The 20501-nt window shown below is 50.7% G+C and overlaps 1 protein-coding gene across 1 annotated transcript in view; it reads left to right on the top strand.

Moving 5' to 3' along the window:
- The window catches only part of CDC5L (cell division cycle 5 like), a 97516-nt gene extending 82586 nt beyond the window's left edge, over positions 1 to 14930 (top strand). The window contains 2 exon segments of the mRNA XM_075341186.1: positions 543 to 755; positions 14339 to 14930. Of these exon segments, the coding sequence (XP_075197301.1) occupies positions 543 to 755; positions 14339 to 14443 (318 nt within the window). The 3' untranslated portion in view covers positions 14444 to 14930.
- Positions 14931 to 20501: the final 5571 nt, after the last annotated feature.

Below are 20501 nucleotides of genomic sequence, written 5' to 3'. Positions count from 1 at the left end.
AGTAATAGGTCTCCAAAATATCTGGCACTCTCATTGCGCTGTCCCAAAAAAAAAAACAGATCACGACGGATGTAACGGACGCGACGGATCACTTATTTCACAGGATTCCTATGAACGGTATCCAGTGAAATAACACATCCGTTGGCAGCTAAAAAAAAATGACGTGTCCTTCGTTCCATCGCAACAACGGACCTGGCGGATTTGAAACGATGGAAATGTGAAAGTCGCCTTACAGGAGTGGCATCTTATCTTGTTTTCAAGCCTTAATATTTGGGGCAGAAGAAGTCAGGAGTTCGGGTGGTTTTTCGTCTGGGTTGTGCGCTGCTGCTCCATTCATTGTCTATGGTACTGAAGGAAGTATCCGCTCGCTGCACTGACTCCTGTCACCATCGCGTGAGCTCCTCTGCCATAGGCATCAGCAACGTGTGACCTCTGCACATCATAAACTATTATTTTTAATTTTTATACATCAAGGTTTATGCTAGGATTATCATAAATCCCAGTGATGTAACAGAGAATATTCACTCCTCTATCCTCTTTAGGTAAACAGAGGTCACATGACTGCGGAGGCCAAAAGAGCCGCAAAGATGGAGAAGAAGCTGAAGATCCTGCTGGGCGGCTACCAGTCCCGAGCGATGGGGCTCATCAAACAGCTGAACGAAGTGTGGGATCAGTACGAGCAGGCCAGCCTGGAGCAGAAGACGTTTGAGGAGCTGAAGAAACACGAGGATATGGCCATTCCCAGGAGGATAGCGGTAACCTCATTAGGGTTATATCACACCTAGTAATCAACATAGGAGGAATGTAGTGGTCTATACACCCCACTGCACTCACTTTATACATTTCTGATCCTGTACTGATCCTGAGTTATATTCTGTATTATACTCCAGAGCTGCACTCACTATTCTGCTGGTGCAGTCACTGTGTACATACATTACATTACTGATCCTGACTTCCATCCTGTATTGTACTCCAGAGCTGGTGTAACTCAGCATCAGTAATGTAATGAATATACACAGTGACTGCACCAGCAGAATAGTGAGTGCAGCTCTGGAGTATAATACAGGGTGTAACTCAGGATCAGTAATGTAATGTATGTTCACAGTGACTGCCCCAGCAGAATAGTGAGTGCAGCTCTGGAGTATAATACAGGGTGTAACTCAGGATCAGTACAGGATAAGCAATGTAATGTATGTACACAGTGACTGCACCAGCAGAATAGTGAGTGCAGCTCTGGAGTATAATACAGGGTGTAACTCTGGATCAGTACAGGATAAGTAATGTAATGTATGTACACAGTGACTGCACCAGCAGAATAGTGAGTGCAGCTCTGGAGTATAATACAGAATGTAACTCAGGATCAGTAATGTAATGTATATACACAGTGACTGCACCAGCAGAATAGTGAGTGCAGCTCTGGAGTATAATATAGGGTGTAACTCAGGATCAGTACAGGATCAGTAATGTAATGTATGTACACAGTGACTGCACCAGCAGAATAGTGAGTGCAGCTCTGGAGTATAATACAGGAGGTAACTCGGGATCAGTAATCCTTATGGAAATAATAATAAGATGTGTACAGATTTGTTGGAGGGGGCATTGTCTCTGTTGCTTTCCCTGTACTCCTCTTTGTAGTATGCCCCTTTTCCTGGCTTCCGGTGCTGGTTGTGCGGTGCCTGCAGTATACACACGTGCAGCCATTAGATTCTAATCTGAAATTTGAAAACTCTTTATTTCTTTGTCGCTCCATTGGGAGATCCAGACAATTGGGTGTATAGCTTCTGCCTCCGGAGGCCACACAAAGTATTACACTTTAAAAAGTGTAACCCCTCCCCTCTGCCTATACACCCTCCCGTGCATCACGGGCTCCTCAGTTTTATGCTTTGTGTGGAAGGAGGCACACATCCACTCATGAATTCTCAGATTAGTTATATCGGTTGGAAGAAAAGTGGGCCCCCACGGGGCCCCCGGCATGTTCCCTTCTCACCCCACTAAGTCGGCGGTGCTGTTAAGGTTGAGGTACCCATTGCGGGTACAAAGGCCGGAGCCTCATGCCGTCTCCTTCACCATCCCTTAGCGGCTCTGGGAGAAGTGGGATCCTGAGCGGTCATCCATCCACTGGGACCGTGCTCCCTCCGCAGCCCCTGTGGGAATCTGTCGGACAGGAGTTTATTTATCCTCAGGGACCGGGCCCTGCATCACTAAGGTACTCTGTATCCCCATGGGGGATGTGCATGGAGCGCCTTCATCCCGGACGCTGCAGCAGCTGCTTATTTGTGACGGCCGGCGGACTTCCGCGCCGACCGCTCCTGTTTGTCGGCTGCGGTCTTAAATTTAGTCCCCGGCTTCAATTGCGGCCTAGTAGACAGGCCCGGGGGCGGGAGTTTTGCTATCAGGGGTAAGGGCGGGACGGCCGGCCTGACGTCGGCTGTGAGGGCCGGAGCATCCTGTATGTTTCCTCCCCCCCCCCCCCCCCCTCACTGATCACTGTGGGGACCCCAGATTCCCGCACTTTTTCTAACGCCGCCCACGGCTCCACTCCTCCCCTGAGAGCTCTGGCAGCCATTTCTTTGGCATTCTGCCTGTGGAGGATTTCCTGGAAAGAGCTCTGCAACGCTGGGAGACCTAAAGCACGGAATCTGGAGGACACACACTCCGCTTTTTAGCGGTCGGTAAGCCACACCGGTCACCCGGTGCTGGTCCCCTTAGTGTGCCGGAATAGATACTATATATATATTTCTGTTCGGTCGGGCTGTATACCCTTCCCATATACCCTCAGTGATCACTCTCCTAGGAGACAACAGCATGTCGTCCACAAGGAGCAAGGGTGCCAAGGCACAGGGTTATTTTGCGACCTGTACCTCTTGTGCGGCTAAGTTACCTGCGGGTTCCACCTACCCTCACTGTGAGCAATGCTCAACCCCTGTTTTGCTTCCTCAACCCGAGCCTCGGTCACTAGTGGGCCCCTCGGCTCAGGTAGAACCCATTGCTCCCCCTGTCCAGGCGGCAGGGACAGAGTTTGCAGTTTTCTTCGTCGCTCCATTGGGAGACCCAGACGATTGGGTGTATAGCTACTGCCTCCGGAGGCCACACAAAGCATTACACTAAAAAGTGTAAGGCCCCTCCCCTTCTGGCTATACACCCCCAGTGGGATCACTGGCTCACCAGTTTTCGGCTTTGTGCGAAGGAGGTCAGACATCCACGCATAGCTCCACTGTTTAGTCAGCAGTAGCTGCTGACTATATCGGATGGAAGAAAAGAGGGCCCATATAGGGCCCCCAGCATGCTCCCTTCTCACCCCACTGGTGGTTTGTAAGGTTGAGGTACCTATTGCTGGTACGGCGGCTGAAGCCCACATGCTGTTTTCCTTCCCCATCCCCCTGAGGGGCTCTGAGGAAGTGGGATCTTACCGGCCCCAAAGCCCTGAGGCCGGGCTCCATCCACAGACCCATTGAACCTGCTGGATGTGGAGCGGGAGTGCCATTCAGGGACATGGCCCTGCACCATTCAGGTACTCTGTGTCCCCGTACACACAGGCACAGCACACTCCAGACTTGCTGGGTGTGCTAGTGCGCCGGGGACAGTAAAGGGTTACAGTCACTGCAGCCTAGCTGAGTGACTTTATTTATTGGGAACTACCGCGCCGGACGCTCCGGGAGCGGCGGCGCGGCTGGGACTTGTAGTGCGCCGGGGACTTAGCGCCGACCGCGCTTTTACGGCGGCGGCGCTTATAAATCCAGTCCCCGGCTTTTGCGGCCTAGCTCCGCTTCGTTCCCGCCCCCACCCTGTCAATCAGGGTAGGGGAGAGACGCTGTACAATCAGCAGCGCCGAGGGCTGGAGCCTTATTTACATGCTCCAGCCCTCTCACTGGACACTGTGGGACGCCGGTTTCCCGCTCTGACTTGGGGCACGCCCACGGCCCGCCCCTACTCACACGAGCTGGAGAAGGACGCCGGCAGCCATTCCTGCAGTCCGAGCTGTGAGAACGGACTCTGGGCGAACAGGCAGGACTAGGGCGACCACACACCCGCTTATAGGCGGGCGGTAAGCGGCACCTGAAGTGCTGACACTAAATACCGCAGTTTGTCCATTTGTATTTTATGCTTACACTGCATAGGTCGCTATTTTTGGCTATATGCCCTCTTACATGGCGACACATCAGCAGCAGGAAAGCATGGGTGCTAAGGCACAGGCTTTCTATGCTGCTTGTATTGCACGTACTGACGTGTTCATGTGTATTTATGCTTGTATGCTATACACTGCACTGTACGGTCGCTAGTCTTGGCTATATTCGCCATAGAATGGCTAGACTACAGCAGCAGAAAAGCAAGGGTGCTGAGGCACAGGTTTTTTTGCTATGCTGCTTGTATTGCAGGGGTTGCAGTGTTCATTTGTACTTATGCTTGTATGCTATACATTGCACTGTATGGTCTCTATTCTGGGCTATATTCCCCTAGATGGCTAGTCTACAGCAGCAGAAAAGCAGGCTTTCTATGCTGCTTGTATTGCATGTGCTGCAGTGTTCATTTGTACTTTATGCTTGTATGATATACATTGCACTGTACGGTCGCCATTCTTGGCTCTATAAGTCGGCAGCAGCATATAAGCAACACAGGCTTTCGATGCTGTTTTTACTGCATGTGATACTGTCCCACGGCACTGAACCCCATTGTGTGCAATGCTCCCCTGTAGCACTTGGTCAGCCGGGGTCTCTACTAGACGTGGCCAAAGGAACCACCTGTCAACCCTGTCCAAGGACAGGGATGGAGTTGCAATGGGATAGAGACTTGCAGTCCGGACAGGCCATGGGCAATCTGGATCATTGCTCCCTGGCCACCCTCATTTGGAATAAAATCGGTGCTCCGGGGGGGGTCCCAGGAAGACTCTCTGTATGATGAGGCAGACGTAGCTCATCAGGACTTTGATCCTGACACCGCTCTCACTCCGGATACACCGGATGGTGACGCCATAAGGAATGATCCTATAGCGTCCATCAATGGAATGTTGGATCTTTTCTCCCTCAGCTCCCCCAGCGGAGGAGTCAGCTTCACAGCAGGAGAAGTCCCATTTCAGTAGCTCAAACGTATATTGAGTATTGTTCTGGCCACGCTGACTTCAGAGAAGCAGTCCAGGAACACCACGCTTCCCAGATAAGCGTTTTCTCCAAACGTATTAAGGATACACGTTATCACTTTCCCCCTGACGTGGTCAAGCGTTGGACCCAGGGTCCAAAGGTGGATTCTCCAATCTCCAGGCTTGCGGCTAGAGCCATAGTTGCAGTGGAGATGGGACTTCACTTACAGATGCCATTGACAGACAGATGGACTCTGGTTGAAATCTGTCTATGAGGCTATCGGCGTGTCGGTTGCTCCGGCATTCACAGCCGTATGGGCACCCTAAGCTTTTCAGCTGTTCTTGCGCAGCTGGTCTTGAGCACATGTACATCTGTGCCGCAGGGGCGTCCGTAACCTCGCAATGTCTGCATTGCGACTTACCCTATTAATGCTGTCCTGGAAGGACAGTCGAGGTTTCGGTCCTTCCCAGGCTCGGGCAGGTCCCAATTGTCCTCGTCCAAAAGGGCTGAAAAGCCTCAGAGGGGCTCAGCTTCCGGCCGGGCTCAATCACGCCCAAGGAAGGCAGCCGGAGGAACCGCTACCAAGGCGGTCTCCTCATGACTCTCAGCTCCCTCATCTCTCCGCATCCGCGGTTGATGGCAGACTCGCTCGCCTTTGGCGACATTTAGCTGCCACAGGTCACAGACCGGTGGGTGAGGGACATTGTGCCCACGTGCACAGGACGGAGTTCTGTTCTCGTCCTCCGACTCGATTCTTCAGAACGTCCCCACCTCCCCACCGAGCAGATGCTCTTCTGCAGGCAGAAGGAGTGGTAATCCCGGTTCCTCTTCAGGAACAAAACACGGTTTTCCTCCAATCTGGTTGTGGTGCCAAAAAAGGATGGCTCTTTCCGTTCCGTTCTGGACCTAAAACTGCTCAACAAGCACGTGGAGGCCAGGCGGTTCCGGATGATACCCTCCGCTCCGTCATTGCCTCAATGTCTCAAGGAAATTTCCTAGCATCAATAGACATCAAAGATGCTTATCTCCACGTGCCGATTGCTACAGAGCACCAATGTTTTTCTACGTTTCGTGATAGGAAACGACCATCTTCAGTTCGTAGCTCTGCCATTCGGGCTGGCGACAGCCCCACGGGTGGTCGCCAAAGTCATGACGGCAGTGGTAGCAGTCTTGCACTCACAGGGACACTCTGTGATCCCTTACTTGGACGATCTACTTGTCAAGGCACCCTCTCAAGAGGCATGCCAACTCAGCCTGAATGTTGCGCTGGAGACTCTCCAGACGTTCGGGTGGATCATCAACTTCTCAAAGTCAAACCTGTCACGACCCAATCACTAACGTATCTTGGCATGGAGTTTCATACCCTCTCAGCGGTAGTGAAGCTTCCGCTGGACAAGCAGCGGTCACTACAGACTGGGGTGCAGACTCTCCTTCAAGGTCAGTCGCACTCCTTAAGACGCCTCATGCACTTCCTCGGGAAGATGGTGGCGGCAATGGAGGCGGTTCCGTTTGCGCAGTTTCATCTGCGTCCACTTCAATGGGACATTCTCCGCCAATGGGACGGGAAGTCAACATCCCTGAACAGGAAAGTATCCCTTTCACAGACGGCAGGGACTCTCTGCAATGGTGGCTTCTTCCCACCTCATTATCACAGGGAAGATCCTTCCTACCACCGTCTTGGGCGGTGGTCACGACAGACGCGAGTCTGTCAGGGTGGGGAGCGGTTTTTCTCCACCACAGGGCTCAGGGTACGTGGACTCAGCAGGAGTCCACCCTTCAGATCAATGTTCTGGTAATCAGAGCAGTGTATCTTGCCCTACTAGTCTTCCAGCAGTGGCTGGAAAGAAAGCAGATCCGAATTCAGTCGGACAACTCCACAGCGGTGGCATACATCAACCACCAAGGGGGGACACGCAGTCGGCAAGCCTTCCAGGAAGTCCGGCGGATTCTGATGTGGGTGGAAGCCACGGCCTCCACCATATCCGCAGTTCACATCCCCGGCGTGGAAAACTGGGAGGCAGACTTCCTCAGTCACCAGGGCATGGACGCAGGGGAATGGTCCCTTCACCCGGACGTGTTTCAGGAAATCTGTCGCCGCTGGGGAAGGCCAGACGTCGACCTAATGGCGTCCCGGCACAACAACAAGGTCCCAACCTTCATGGCACGGTCTCGCGATCAAAGAGCGCTGGCGGCAGACGCCCTAGTGCAAGATTGGTCGCAGTTCCGGCTCCCTTATGTGTTTCCACCTCTGGCACTCTTGCCCAGAGTGCTACGCAAGATCAGATCCGATTGCAGCCGCGTCATACTCGTCGCCCCAGACTGGCCGAGGAGGGCGTGGTATCCGGATCTGTGGCAGCTCACGGTCGGCCAACCGTGGGCACTACCAGGCCGACCAGACTTACTGTCCCAACGGCCGTTTTTCCATCGGAATTCTGCGGCCCTGAACCTGACTGTGTGGCCATTGAGTCCTGGATCCTAGCGTCTTCAGGATTATTCCATGGGGTCGTTGCCACCATGAGACAGGCTAGGAAGCCCACGTCCGCTAAGAACCACAGAACATGGAGGATATTCTTATCCTGGTGCTCTGCTCAGGGAGTGTCTCCCTGGCCATTTGCATTGCCTACCTTTCTTTCTTTCCTGCAATCTGCGTTAGAAAAAGGTTTGGCGCTCGGCTCCCTTAAAGGTCAGGTATCGGCGCTATCCGTCTTTTTTCAGAGGCGTTTGGCACGCCTTCTTAAGGTGCGCACGTTCCTACAGGGGGTTTGCCATATCGTTCCCCCGTACAAGCGGCCGTTAGATCCATGGGATCTGAACAGGGTACTAGTTGCCCTCCAGAAGCCGCCCTTCGAGCCTCTGAGGGAGGTTTCACTTTCTAGACTATCCCAGAAAGTGGTTTTTCTGGTAGCGATCACATCTCTTCGGAGAGTGTCTGAGCTGGCAGCGCTGTCATCCAAGACTCCCTTCCTGGTCTTCCACCAGGACAAGGTAGTGCTGCGCCCCATTCAGGAGTTTCTCCCGAAGGTGGTATCCTCTTTTCATCTTAATCAGGATATCTCCTTGCCTTCATTTTGTCCTCATGCAGTTCATCGGTATGAGAAGGATTTACATTTGTTAGATCTGGTGAGAGCACTCAGAATCTACATTTCCCGCACGGCGCCCTTGCGCCGTTCGGATGCACTCTTTGTCCTTGTCGCTGGTCAGCGCAAAGGGTCGCAGGCTTCTAAGGCCGCCCTGGCTCGATGGATCAAAGAACCAATTCTTGAAGCCTACCGTTCTGCTAGGCTTCCGGTTCCATCAGGGCTGAAGGCAACCAGAGCCGTGGGTGCGTCCTGGGCATTACGACACCAGGCTACGGCTCAACAGGTGTGCCAGGCAGCTACCTGGTCGAGTCTGCACACTTTCACCAAACATTATCAGGTGCATACCTATGCTTCGGCGGACGCCAGCCTAGGTAGAAGAGTCCTGCAGGCGGCAGTTGCCTCCCCGTAGGGGAGGGCTGTCTTCGCAGCTCTAACATGAGGTATTTCTTTACCCACCCAGGGACAGCTTTTGGACGTCCCAATCGTCTGGGTCTCCCAATGGAGCGCCGAAGAAGAAGGGAATTTTGTTACTTACCGTAAATTCCTTTTCTTCTAGCTCCTATTGGGAGACCCAGCACCCGCCCTGTTGTCCTTCGGGATTGTTGGTTTGTTTGCGGGTACACATGTTGTTCATGTTGAACGGTTTTTCAGTTCTCCGATGTTACTCGGAGTGAATTTGTTTAAACCAGTTATTGGCTTTCCTCCTTCTTGCTTTTGCACTAAAACTGGTGAGCCAGTGATCCCACTGGGGGTGTATAGCCAGAAGGGGAGGGGCCTTACACTTTTTAGTGTAATGCTTTGTGTGGCCTCCGGAGGCAGTAGCTATACACCCAATCGTCTGGGTCTCCCAATAGGAGCTAGAAGAAAAGGAATTTACGGTAAGTAACAAAATTCCCTTCTTTGCTGAAAAACTCTGAGTCACTCTCACAATCCATGGCTCAGTCTATGGACAAATGGTCTGCCAAGCTGCTTGAAGCTTTGCAGTCCAGGCCGGTCCTTACACAAGCCCCGGGCCCTGTTGGGTCTTCACCTCCAGGCCCCTCTCTGTCCGCGCCGCAGCACGTCCCCAGGGGGGGCCCTAGGTCTCACGTGGAGGACTCCGGCCCGGACCACAGTCCCAGACCGGCTAAGCGGCCCCGCTGGGAATCTTCCCCGACTTCTTCACGCTGCTCGGGTTCCCAGCGTGAGGACTCTCTGGAGGACGAGGCGGACGTCGCAGCTCAGGGCTCTGACACTGACGTTGCTCTCAATCTTGATACACCTGAAGGGGATGCCATAGTAAATGACCTTATCTCGTCCATCAACCAGGTGTTAGATATCTCTCCCCCGCCGCCACTGGTAGAGGAGTCGACTTCTCAGCAGGAGAAACACCAGTTTCGGTTCCCTAAACGTACATGGAGTGCGTTTTTCGATCACTCTAACTTCAGAGATGCTGTCCAGAAGCCCAGAGCGGTTCCGGACAAGCGCTTTACTAAGCGCCTTACTGACACACGTTACCCCTTCCCCTCTGACGTGGTTAAGGGTTGGGCTCAATGTCCCAAGGTGGATCCCCCAGTCTCTAGATTGGCGTCTAGATCTGTGGTATCGGTTGCAGATGGATCATCGCTAAAGGATGCCACTGACAGGCAGATAGAGCTCCTGGTAAAATCCATCTATGAAGCCACGGGCGCGTCTTTTGCCCCGGCCTTTGCAGCCGTGTGGGCACTACAAGCTATCTCAGCTTGTCTGGCTGAGATTAATGCGGTCACACGCAATTCTGCTCCGCAGGTTGCGTCTTTGACTTCGCAGGCGTCAGCTTTTTCTTCCTACGCCATGAACGCAGTTTTAGACTCTGCTAGCCGTACAGCGGTGGCATCCGCTAACTCTGTGGCAGTCCGCAGGGCCATGTGGCTGCGCGAATGGAAGGCAGACTCGGCTTCCAAGAGGTTCTTAACCGGTTTGCCGTTTGCTGGCGACCGCTTGTTTGAACGATTGGATGAGATTATTAAGGAATCCAAGGGAAAGGACTCCTCCTTACCCCAGTCCAAACCAAAGAGACCTCAGCAACGGAAAATACAATCGAGGTTTCGGTCCTTTCGTCCCTCCGCCAAGCCCCAATCCTCTTCGTCCAGCAGGCCGGAGAAAGGCCAGAGGAACTCCTATGCGTGGCGGTCCAAGTCACGCCCACAAAAGGCCGCAGGAGGCACTGCTTCCAAGGCGGCCTCCTCATGACTCTCGGCATCCCCGAACCGCATCCTTGGTCGGTGGCAGGCTCTCCCGCTTTTGCGACGCCTGGTGGCCACATGTTCAAGACCGATGGGTGAGAGACATTCTGTCTCACGGTTACAGGATAGAGTTCAGCTCTCGTCCCCCAACTCGTTTCTTCAGAACATCTCCGCCCCCCGAGCGAGCCGATGCACTTTTTCAGGCGGTGAACGCTCTGAAGACAGAAGGAGTTGTGATCCCTGTTCCCCTCCAGGAACATGGTCGCGGCTTTTACTCCAACTTGTTTGTGGTGCCAAAGAAGGACGGCTCGTTCCGTCCCGTTCTGGACCTCAAACTGCTCAACAGACATGTGAGCACCAGACTGTTTCGGATGGAGTCTCTCCGCTCTGTCATCGCTTCGATGTCACAAGGAGACTTCCTAGCATCGATCGACATCAAGGATGCTTATCTCCATGTGCCGATCGCACCCGAACATCAACGCTTTTTGCGTTTCGCCATCGGGGACGAACACCTTCAGTTCGTGGCATTGCCTTTCGGCCTGGCGACAGCCCCACGGGTGTTCACCAAGGTCATGGCATCTGTTGTGGCGGTCCTACACTCTCAGGGCCACTCGGTGATTCCCTACTTAGACGATCTTCTGGTCAGGGCACCCTCTCAGATGGCGTGTCAAAACAGCCTTTCTGTCGCTCTGGCGACTCTCCAGCAGTTCGGGTGGATCATCAACTTCCCAAAATCCAAGTTGAGACCGACCCAATCACTGACGTACCTTGGGATGGAGTTTCATACTCAGTCAGCAGTAGTCATGCTACCGCTGGACAAGCAGCTTTCGCTGCAGGCAGGGGTGCAATCTCTTCTTCGGGGTCAGTCACACCCCTTGAGGCGCCTCATGCACTTCCTGGGGAAGATGGTGGCAGCGATGGAGGCAGTGCCCTTCGCACAATTCCATCTGCGGCCACTCCAGTGGGACATTCTCCGCAAATGGGACAGGAGGTCGACTTCACTCGACAGGAACGTCTCTCTTTCCCTTGCAACCAAGACGTCACTTCAGTGGTGGCTCCTTCCCAACTCTCTATCGCAGGGAAAATCCTTCCTGCCCCCCACCTGGGCTGTGGTCACGACGGACGCGAGCCTGTCAGGGTGGGGGGCGGTTTTTCTCCACCACAGGGCTCAGGGAACCTGGACTCCGATAGTCATCCCTTCAGATCAATATTCTGGAGATAAGGGCAGTGTATCTAGCCCTATTGGCCTTTCATCGGTGGCTGGAGGGCAGGCAGATCCGGATCCAGTCGGACAACGCCACTGCCGTCGCATACATCAACCACAAAGGCGGCACTCGCAGTCGTCAAGCCTTCCAGGAAGTCCGACGAATTCTGCAGTGGGTGGAAGCCACAGCCTCCACCATCTCCGCAGTTCACATCCCGGGCGTAGAAAACTGGGAAGCAGATTTTCTCAGCCGACAGGGCATGGACGCGGGGGAATGGTCTCTTCACCCAGACGTTTCGAGAGATCTGTCGCCGCTGGGGAACGCCGGACGTCGATCTCATGGCGTCACGGCACAACAACAAAGTCCCGGCATTCATGGCCCGGTCTCAAGATCACAGAGCTCTGGCGGCGGACGCATTAGTTCAGGATTGGTCGCAGTTTCGACTGCCCTATGTATTTCCTCCTCTGGCGATGCTGCCCAGAGTGCTGCGCAAAATCAGGTCCGACTGTCGTCGCGCCATTCTCGTCGCCCCAGATTGGCCGAGGCGGTCGTGGTACCCGGATCTGTGGCATCTCACGGTGGGTCAACCGTGGGCGCTCCCAGACCGCCCAGACTTGCTGTCTCAAGGGCCGTTTTTCCATCTGAATTCTGCGGCCCTCAACCTGACTGTGTGGCCATTGAGTCCTGGCTCCTAGCGTCCTCAGGGTTATCTCAAGATGTCATTGCCACTATGAGACAGGCCAGGAAACCAACGTCCGCCAAGATCTATCACAGGTCTTGGAGGATCTTCTTATCCTGGTGCTCTGATAAGGGTTTTTCTCCCTGGCCCTTTGCCTTACCCACTTTTCTTTCATTCCTTCAATCCGGAATGGACAAGGGTTTGTCTCTCGGCTCTCTCAAGGGACAAGTATCGGCGCTATCCGTATTTTTTCAAAAGCGTCTAGCCAGGCTTCCGCAGGTCCGCACGTTCCTGCAGGGAGTTTGCCACATAGTCCCACCTTACAAGCGTCCGCTGGAACCCTGGGATCTTAACAGGGTGCTAACGGCTCTTCAGAAACCACCTTTCGAGCCGCTGCGGGATGTCTCTTTATCACGTCTTTCGCAGAAGGTGGCATTTCTAGTGGCAGTTACATCGCTCCGTAGAGTGTCGAAGCTGGCAGCGCTGTCATGCAAAGCCCCCTTCCTAGTTTTTCACCAGGATAAGGTGGTTCTGCGTCCGGTCCCGGAATTTCTCCCTAAGGTGGTATCCCCTTTTCATCTCAATCAGGATATCTCCTTACCTTCATTTTGCCCTCATCCAATTCACCAATGTGAAAAGGATTTGCACTCGCTAGATCTGGTGAGAGCTCTCCGGCTCTACGTGTCTCGCACGGCGCCCCTGCGCCGTTCAGATGCGCTCTTTGTCCTTGTCGCTGGCCAGCATAAGGGTTCGCAGGCTTCCAAGTCAACCTTGGCTCGGTGGATCAAGGAACCGATTCTTGAAGCCTACCGTTCTTCTGGGCTTCCGCTTCCTTTGGGGTTGAAAGCCCATTCTACCAGAGCCGTGGGTGCATCCTGGGCATTGCGGCACCAGGCTACGGCTCAGCAGGTGTGTCAGGCAGCTACCTGGTCTAGTCTGCACACTTTCACGAAACACTATCAGGTGCATACCTATGCTTCGGCAGACACCAGTCTAGGTAGGCGAGTCCTTCAGGCGGCGGTTGCCCACCTGTAAGAGAGGGTAGTTTTCGACTCTTTTTATCGAGGTATTCTTTTACCCACCCAGGGACTGCTTTTGGACGTCCCAATTGTCTGGGTCTCCCAATGGAGCGACAAAGAAGAAGGGAATTTTGTTTACTTACCGTAAATTCCTTTTCTTCTAGCTCCTATTGGGAGACCCAGCACCCGCCCCTGTTCCCTTCGGGCTGTTTGTTCTTTTGTGTACACATGTTGTTCATGTTGACTTGTTCTTTTGGTTCATGGTTCAGTTCTCCGAACATCCTTCGGATTGCATTTACCTTAGACCAATTTATAAGTTTCCTCCTTCCTGCTTTTGCACCAAAACTGAGGAGCCCGTGATGCACGGGAGGGTGTATAGGCAGAGGGGAGGGGTTACACTTTTTAAAGTGTAATACTTTGTGTGGCCTCCGGAGGCAGACGCTATACACCCAATTGTCTGGGTCTCCCAATAGGAGCTAGAAGAAAAGGAATTTACGGTAAGTAAACAAAATTCCCTTCTTTCTTGTTGCCCAAGAATTTATCTGTCAAAAGCAGCTGCTTTGTTAGCAGAATCCTGGCAGCCATTATCTGCTCATCGCCCCGACATCCCGATCCTCCCTGCTCCTGTCAGCCATCACTAAGCACTCCCCCCCACAGCGATCACTCCGGCCTGATGATCACCCGGCTGCTGGCACCGGACGCTTCCCTGCTGTCTGCACTTCACCCACTTGCTACGAGCAGATAATGAGTAACATGAGTGTCCTTTCCGACCGTCACCTTTCTACAAACTGGAAGGGAATCTGGGGAGTCTGCAAATATATAAAAGTGAGGAGACTTACCTTATTTCACGGTGAATGCCAAGCACGTGGCGATAATGGGCAATGCTAAGCACATCATCTAAGGGGTGCGACGTCCAGGATCGGAGCTCGCTCTCATCTGGTAGGAGGGGGTTAATTACAGATGATACCTGTTATTTATACATTTCTCACTGGTTCAAGGCTGTATACTGTTCCATGCAATTTGCAATAAATTAATAATTTTTCCTTTCTTTTTTTTTTTTTTCTCTCCCCCTTCAGTCTCTTAAAGAAGACGTGCAGCGACAGGAGGAGCGAGAGCGGGAGCTTCAGCAGCGATTTGCAGAACTTCTTTTAGAGAAGGAAGGACCGGTTCCCAAATACTGAGCCAATGTTCCCCCCTTCCCGACGGCCACGTGTGCATGTGCTCATCCCGCCACCTGTGATCCGTACCGATCTGCTCCTCCGTGTGTCAACCGTGTCCGTCTGTTGTGAGACGAGCTTACCCAACCCATACAACCCGAAACCCTTTCTGTGCGCGGAACGAGACCCCTCTGGTTTAAAGACGTTGAATCGATGGATGAGGACAGTGAGAGATTTATTTTGTGATACTGAGAGCTCCTTATATTTTCCCCCCATAAATCCATCCATGAGTGCAAGGTGAAGCCCGGTCAGCAGAAGACTCCCTTACTTTTACCAGCTTGTATATGTTGTGTTTGATTTTGTTTTGTTTTTTGTTGTTTTTTTTTATCAGTCTTGGCGAATTATTCATTCCATTGAATGTAGGTAGCGACAATTTTGTCATTCTGTGACCTTGGATGTTTTCATTGCCTGCAGATTATTGGTGTACAATAAATAAAGTCTGACAACTGTGTGTGTTTGTCCCATATGTGGCGCCCCTGAGGCTTCTGTCGCCACAGAGGTACTGCACCTCATCCAGAGGTGTGGTATTGTGAAGGTGGCCTAAGCTATAGCTTGTTTGTTTTAAACGTAATAAGAATATCTGTGTATGTAAATAATCAAAATGTAGATGTAGTGGCATAATTATCTGTCTGTCTATGTAGCTATCGCATAGACCCATAATATAATTCTAAGCTATATAGTCATGAAGGGGTTACCAAGGATAAGCGAATAAATGTACGAACAATGAACAAAGAAAGTATTTTTGCTCATCAGTAGTTCCACACAAAGAATGTGCTATCCATGGGATGAAATGTGGGTAATTACACTCCCCAACCCTCCCTATGCGGCTTCGATGTGTGAGAGAAAATAAATTGAAACTTTTTGTACATGTCTAAAGGTTGGAATGTAATACTAAAATCTGAGCTATAGATTACACGAGTTCAGTTGGTGACGCTGGCTCAAGGAGAACATGTCTCATGTATTCATTGTCTGATTCATTAATATCGGCTCTGACATATACAGCTAATACGGCACCTGCCTCTGAATATCCTAAACGAAGACTCCATTAGCAGTCTTCACCCAAATTCCTCCCTTGACAGTATCCCATCCCAGGGTAAGGAAGGGGTCATTCACCGCTACACATGCACACACAGACAGACTCATCACAACTCTCCACTAAACCATGGTTAGGGCCTAGTGCTGCTGGACTTGTATAGTGGCTAGTATCGTCCCTGAAGCCAGTATGGGGATGGAGCTTAGTGGGTGAATTGAGTGGGCGGGAAGTGAGTTAACGGTCACGAGGTGTGGTGAGGAGGCCACCGGAGTGTAGAGACCCGGATAACACAGAAGAAGGGATCCTAGAGACACGGGAGTGCAGGAAGCTTCCGTGGGCATGCTCCACAGAACATCGGGTGGAAAGATCTAGCCGCAAAACGGGGACCCGGGCCCTAAACTAAAAGAAAACTAACATACTCTTTAGTAACAGCGGGGGCCTGGGTGGCTACAAGCATCCAGGGCTGAAAATCAGCTGGCAGGGGGCCAAGCAGACAGAAAACCCATTGACGGTCCGCGGCCCCTGGCTCATGGCACTGTGTGCGGAGGAGCGGGACAGGGGGGTGAGAGTCAGCGCACTAGAGATGACCAGGAAAGGCACATCTGTGGGGTGCACTGGTATTGAACGCTGAGCTGCCTGGGATCGGCAGGAGCTCATCACGGTGGATGCCAGCATACCGCGGGTCATTGCCGGCTTACTGTACATTGGTGGAACTGGTACCATGAGTAAAGACTTTGACTGCAGCCCCCAGTGTCGTCTACGTCCTTCTCTCATGATCCCCGGGCCTCAAGCTCTACCTGTGGGGAGCAATATCACCTCAGCTGCTCCATTGTCATCTGCCCCGGAAAATACACAGCGCAGCGGCGGCCCACATAGCCGCAGTACCACAGGTGCCGTCACAAACTTTTACTTTTAACTACAACTGCCATCATCATAATCATCATCCCTTCATTATTGAAAGATACCGCCATGACATCACCGGACTAGTCCGGCCCGGTAACAAGTACACCCCCCGGCCCTCGAGCTGGGCGTGTCCTATGTACGAGAGCAAATATAGGAGAATTAATTAAAAAAAGGCAGATCCAATTAGTTTGGTTTCTGTCCGCGATGAGGAACATTCTTGTTCACATCCAGAAGCTAAAGCTTTTACAGACCACGCACTGGTGCCAGAGTTGAGGGTTTGCTACATGCGGATCTAGTCTAGATCATTGTTTGTAAGTTTTAATACAATGTTCAATTTAGGGAAGGCAATGTATAACTCGGACATCAATAAATTGAGGATGAAAATATAAATTGTGTAAATCGTTTTGATAGGAAACCAAAGTCGTCACCCAACTTTGGGCCGGATTCTAAATCATCTCGACAATAACTAAAGAGTGGAACATGCAGATGGAGCCAACCTGAGCAAATGTTATTTCCGTGGCTCAGTTGGATATACGTCTGGGGAACATGAATGGCATCAAAGCCTTCAGCATCTGGGTCCTGTGTGCAAACTCTGGCCACATGAGACCAGGCGGTTTCCTGCCCACAGCACCTGCATAAGATTTGATACACCTCGGTTACTTACCTGTAGCCGGTTTTTCCAGAACCCATGACAGCAACCATATAATCACGTGGTGCTGTCATGGGTGAGGGGAAAACACCTCGGTTACTTACCGGTAGCCGGTTTTTCCAGAACCCATGACAGCACCACGTGATTATATGGGTGCTGTCATGGGTGAGGGGAAAAACTACAATTAGATAACGAGGATGAAATCTTAAGAGCAGTCTGTGCTCTGTTGGCATCACGTGGCGGTTTATGTGACCCTCAAAGGATCTGCTACCCAAGACCATCCATCACTGACCTACTGTCCACGGTCATGTTGGATGATGATGGCAGAGTAGTGTTTACCATGGTGTCTGCAGACCGTGTCTACCTGTTTTCATCTATGAAGACTCTGGCCCAACTGTGGACATGTCAGTCGAGCCACTCGATGATGGATTGGACTGAGCGAAGGATCCACTTCAGTAGAACCTTTTATCATCCAAGAGAGTTTTATTACAACTATACACACAAGTAGCTCCTGAAGATCATTTTCTAGGGCTCTGGCAGATGCACAAGGGTGCAGATGCCATCTCTCCTACTGGTCAGATAGCCAGTTTACTACAGCTTGTCTGGCTTTTCTCATGAAACAATCCATGTCCAGTTGACTGCTCCGTGCTCTTGATCATGAGCCGGGATAGATGGCAAACCTTGTGACTGCCATCTTGCAGTAGTTGGACAACCTGTGGCACCTGAATGGGCTGAAGGTACCACGTCATGTTACCAGTGCTGACTAAGTAAAACTGGAGAAGAACCAGACCGGTAGGTCACCATTCTTTGTTAATTTTTCAGTGGTCCTTGAATCACTTTCTTTGGCACCAATGCAGTTGATTGATTCCCAATCACTTCTACTTCCAAGAAGGTGCTACCCTAAACCGTCACTACCTACTGCCCATGGTCATGTTGGATGATGCTGTGGGCAGCATTCTGACAAGGAGGGGGGGAAGGGCACCAACCCGTGGGATCTCCAGGTATACAAAACTGCACAAATGTAAGAGAAAAAGGTATACCAAACACGGGATCACCACAATTATATGTTACATATAAATATTATTTTATTGCACACAAAACAACACATGTCTCCCATAAGGAGTGCTGGACACACAAGGATTCAGTTAAAAACACTTAAAAAAATGCCCATGGCATGATAGACCAACACATTGGAAAAATCAGTGTCAATGTTGTTATACACAATACAAATGACTTCTCCCCACAACAATAAGTACACCTATATTTCTAAATTACTAAAGATGATACATTGGCCTTGTACCGTTCTGTGTATTAAATACCATAATTGGTCCTATTATATCACAGACCAAAACAGACCCACTATCTGTAGCCTGTATGGGGTCCCCAAGGAACTACCCAAGGTCCTTGTGAGATGCTGCAAAAAGACCCAGTATTAATCAAAGATCTATCATACTATCACAGACTGTATAGGTCTGTCTTTATCGGCACCAATATCCACCGGCCATTAAAACCTCGCTAGCGATGTGTCACACTAAATCTCAATGCCCACAGATCATAAGGAAGATACCATGCTCAAAGTAACGCCGTGTTGAACTATGACATTCTACACAATCTGCTACTCGATCACCCAGGACAGACCAATGCCTTGTATTAATGCACAGCATGCAGCCGTGCCAAAACTATACTTACTGTCTGTGACACATCGCTAGTATGAGGAAAGCCATACAGGTATAGGTGACATGTGGAGAGAAGTTTTCCCAATGTGATAACCCCACGCGTATCGCCACCTCTCGAGGTGGCTTCCTCAGGGGAAAGAAATATATTGGTGTGATCCGAATAATAAATACTAGAATAAGAAATAAAGGATGGAAGAAGGATTCTGGTCCTAAATGAGATGCCATGAAGAAGAGTGGACTTCAATTAGAGACACGGGACTAAATGTAGTACTTCTTTGTCCGTGGGTTCCATGGATTGGGACCGTTGAAATTGGACTTGTTTGGCTTTGAACATACTACTGAGTGCAAATGAATTTTTGGACAGAAGGCTTGATGACGGGATATTTATCCCTTGAGCCGCTAATAATTTTCCCTGAAGAAGATGTGATTGCATTCAGTCACCTGTATGGAGCCTAGAGCTTGGAGTACGTTTGTGCTTCTTAGGGGCTCAATATGTAGTTCTTTGGTGTGGCGGTCTGTATACTGGGTAGGAGGGCCTTTGTATGGGCCCAATGACTTATAATATAAAAATGTCTGATGTTAATTTGTAGGTGTACTCTTTGGTGATGATATATGACTAAAACCAATTTTGAAATGGGGCAGAATTCTATCTTGCCTGAATATATTTTTTAGAGTCTATTAAGATCGGGTACTATGTACCATATGTTTGAAAACGGGGTTACATGATGGGTCAGGTTCATATGTGTATGGAGCACGAATATGCATCCACTGAGGTGGTGAGGCGTGTACGGACTTTGAAAGGCCATTTTACCCACTCAGTGCTGCGGTATGGGAGAATTTGATACATTGGTCTTGTACCTCTCATAAATAATTAAATAATTAAACTTTGTTTGAGAACAGGATGTACTGTATCAGGTTTAGCTGCTTTCAGGGCTCTGATTTGCAGCGTTCAGTGTGGTATGACATATACTGACTGAAGAGGTCTCTATAATTACTCAATGTTACAGTATAATGTCAGGTACATTGGCCTTGTACCTTGTGCAAATGATGAATAACCAAATTTGTTTCTTGGGAACAAGATGGATGCTATCTTTCCCCAAGCATACCTCCCAAAGGGTCAATGAGATCTTGTATCATGTATTCTAAGCTTGAGGATGTGAATGTATGATCGGTGCAGAAGCAACTGCACGTATAGAAGAACCAGATTTGGACCTCCGGTGCTTACATACTGTGAATTTGCATGTATGTTAGACACTTAGGATGTGCATTTAAGGTGTACTGATGGGAGGTATCCTCTGTGTAGCGCGCCAGGTATGATTGCAGCCTGGTAGCGTAATAAGCATTAAGAACCCGCGCATGCGCACTATGGGATTGGGGTGGTATTATATGTCATGTGACAACGATCGGCTTTGCAAGGCGCTGTTAAATTTTGTGCAAATAATGAATGTGCTTACATACTGTGAATTTGCATGTATGTTAGACACTCAGGATGTACATTTAAGGTGTGTTGATGGGAGGTATCCTTTGTGTAGCGCGCCAGGTATGATTGCAGCCTGGTAACGTAATAAGCATTAAGAACCCGCGCATGCGCATTACGGGATCAGGGGTGGTACTATAAGTCATGTGACAACGATCGACTTTGCTAGGCGCGGTCAAATCCTGTGCAAATAATGAATGCGATATTGGAACCCTATAATACAATACACATCTATAGTGCTAAGCTTTAATGACATGTGAGCATGATTTTTGAGAAGCGTCCGC

The sequence above is a fragment of the Anomaloglossus baeobatrachus genome, chromosome 3 (assembly GCF_048569485.1).
Source record: "Anomaloglossus baeobatrachus isolate aAnoBae1 chromosome 3, aAnoBae1.hap1, whole genome shotgun sequence".
NCBI classification, from domain to species: domain Eukaryota; kingdom Metazoa; phylum Chordata; class Amphibia; order Anura; family Aromobatidae; genus Anomaloglossus; species Anomaloglossus baeobatrachus.
This window is presented reverse-complemented; position numbering and strand designations above follow the sequence as displayed.